The 2,845-nt window shown below is 39.6% G+C and overlaps 1 protein-coding gene across 1 annotated transcript; it reads left to right on the top strand.

Moving 5' to 3' along the window:
* The first annotated feature begins 2,006 nt into the window (after window positions 1–2,006).
* Window positions 2,007–2,609, top strand: LOC110923953 (retrovirus-related Pol polyprotein from transposon RE1). Its single transcript, XM_022168006.1, has one exon. It carries the CDS (start codon window positions 2,007–2,009, stop codon window positions 2,607–2,609), a length of 603 nt encoding a protein of 200 aa, XP_022023698.1.
* Window positions 2,610–2,845: the final 236 nt, after the last annotated feature.

The following is a 2,845-nucleotide window of genomic DNA, read 5'->3' on the forward strand; positions in this document are numbered from 1 at the left end:
TCATAACTTGATGTTTATTTATGATTGAAGTTCATGTGCATGTTTAATGTTAAAATGTGTGTTAATGAAAGTTGCTAAACGTTTTATGTAAACAATTAACTCATTGTCTATATTAAAACTAGGATTCACTTAGCGTAGCTAACTTTTTAGTATGCAGGTCATGTTGACAAGTTGATACTTTGATAGGAAGTCTACGACATGGATCGAAGGCTCCCATAATCTTCATACTTGCATCCGATCAATCACAGAGTATTCCCTTTATACTAATTTGAATGTTTTGTTTAAACTTAACGAATTGATGTACTTGGTACTTAATATTTTAGTTTGTTATTCTTAGCCGTAGAATATTCCAGAAGAATAATTAATTTTAGGAATAGATTGTGCTCCTTGTTAATGGTACATTATTGTGTTTCCTTTTTAACCGATTGTATTATCCCTATATAATGGGTATTGTTATTCAACAAGTTGACGCTAATCCGCGCGTTGCGGCGGGACTGTTAAACCAAACAAAAAAAATGTAAAAGATATTGAATCACTCTACGCTTATGTATATAAAAGAAAATGGTATAAATACTAAAAAAAATAAACAACTAAAAGCACTATTTATGTTTGATCAGATGTGAAGGTTTAGACTATAAAAAAAAAACAAATATGTGCCTTAAATGACAAAATGTTAAACATGAGTCCTTCCAAGTTAAAAAAAAAGGTTGATTTCCTTATGTAAATGTTAAACATGAGTCCTTCAAATCAAAGTTAAAAAAATAGTTCCTTATGTAAATAACGTATTTTCCAGTTTTAGGGTTTTCTTTCTTTTTTGTTTAAAAAAACGCCGGTGAAGTCTGATTGTATTGCTCAACAGATTGTGATACGGTTATGAAACCTGCAATGATTTCAAACACTTGTCCTTTGGGCTTTTGGTTTGCGCCCTTTCGTCCGGTCCTTGTTTGTTTGGGTTTTTGAATTCCGGCATTTCTTCGCAGAATCCTTGTTTCGATTGATTTTTATTTGAAGATGGTCTTTAATAGTCCTTCGTTTAAAACGCATGTTCGATGTAATTTTTTTGTTTTGATTTTGACATCACGACATTCCTTTGCCGATTCTGATTTCTTATTTGATAATGATTCCATGTCTCTTCAGGGATTATCTTGTATTGTATTCTTTGATGTTTGTGATTTTGGAACACAAACACTTTGATCCAGACAGTCCTTCACCGAGATTGATGGAAGAGCAATCCACAATCCTCAGGGCGGTTCTTGGTGGATGAATTTTGGTGGCAGGGCGGTTTATACATGGTGTGAACGGTGGCAAACGACGGGAGTCGGTGGATTAAGGAGAAGCGTTTGTTTATTTTTTTTTCTATTCAAACTGTGTGTCGGTATGGTTGTCAAACATAAAGTCACGATGGTTTTATAGATGTTTATGTCGGTTGCATACAGGTGTGTCCACCGCCGATATATAGTTTAGCGATTGTTTGTATGTTTCATTTGAATGTTGTGGCTGGTATGGTTTTATGAATGTGTATGTCTAACAGACGTGTCTTTTAATTAAGAGACATGGCATGGTTTTATGAATGTGTATGTCTAACAGACGTGTCTTTTAATTAAGAGACATGGCTTATGTTGCTTTTTGTATAGATATATAATAGAATTCATTCAGAAATCAAATACTTTTATGGTATCAGAGCTTCGGTTCTATACCTAAGCTCTCTACCCTCTCTTTCTTCCCTGCCCTACAATTTTTTTTCTCCGATCAGCAGCCATGACTAAGACTGACGAAAACCCCAATTCCCTACACCCGGCCTACTCGGTCACAAACATACAATCAAAGATTCGTACCCTGGACGACACCATGTCGTCGCCTATAAGGTTTCCGATCACATTGACGGTACGCCTGCTCCATCCGATAGGGACCCGAACTATCCACAATGGAAAGAGCTCGATGCTCTTATCCTGCAATGGATTCTCAGGACCGTATCAGATAATATTCTGCCTCGAATCTTACCCAATATGACAACAGCCAGACAAGCCTGGGTCAAACTCGAAAAGATCTACCTCAGCAATAAGAAAGCCCGCGCCGCCGCTCTTGAAACTCGATTCTGCAACATGACTCTTTCTGCTTGTGCCTCCTTGGATGATTATTGTCAACAATTACAAAGTCTTGCCACACAGCTTGCCAATGTTGATCACCAGGTCTCGGACTCCCGTCTGGTCTTACAGTTGGTACGTGGTCTGCCTGCTGAATACAATACTACCGCCTCTTTCATAAATAATAAAGATGCAGATTGGGATCTTGCTATTTCCCTTCTTCAAGATGAAACAATCCGTATTGAGGCACAAAAAGGGTCGGCCACCTCAGTTTTGGTGGCACCGAACCCTAACAACTCCGACAGCACAGCGACGACCCCTCAGCCGGCCCTAACAGCATCTTCTGACCACTCGTCTGACTCTCACAGCAGCAACAATACAAGGGGACGCGGTCGTGGAAGGGGCAGGAATAATTACAGAGGAGGAGGAAGACGTGATACCCGAGGAGGTGCCTCTAGATATGGTCGCTCCTTTTGGACAGCAGGAAACCAAGCATCGGCCTTTAACTCACCATATCCTAATTGAGCTTGGTGGACTACCCCCCTGCTCCTACCCCACCCAAAACAATTGGAGGCCCAATAATAATAATCAATCGGCTCCATCACATGTTCCAGCCCATTTCACTGCCTCGGGTCACTATTCCTCCCCTCAATTTGGACCACAACCTTACGGGTATGATGCTCTAAGCCCATCTGATTTAAGTGCAGCTTTCTCGAATATGCAGATGAATCCGAACAATTCCTGGACCAATGATATTATGG

The sequence above is a fragment of the Helianthus annuus genome, chromosome 17, assembly GCF_002127325.2.
Source record: "Helianthus annuus cultivar XRQ/B chromosome 17, HanXRQr2.0-SUNRISE, whole genome shotgun sequence".
In the NCBI taxonomy this organism is placed as follows: domain Eukaryota; kingdom Viridiplantae; phylum Streptophyta; class Magnoliopsida; order Asterales; family Asteraceae; genus Helianthus; species Helianthus annuus.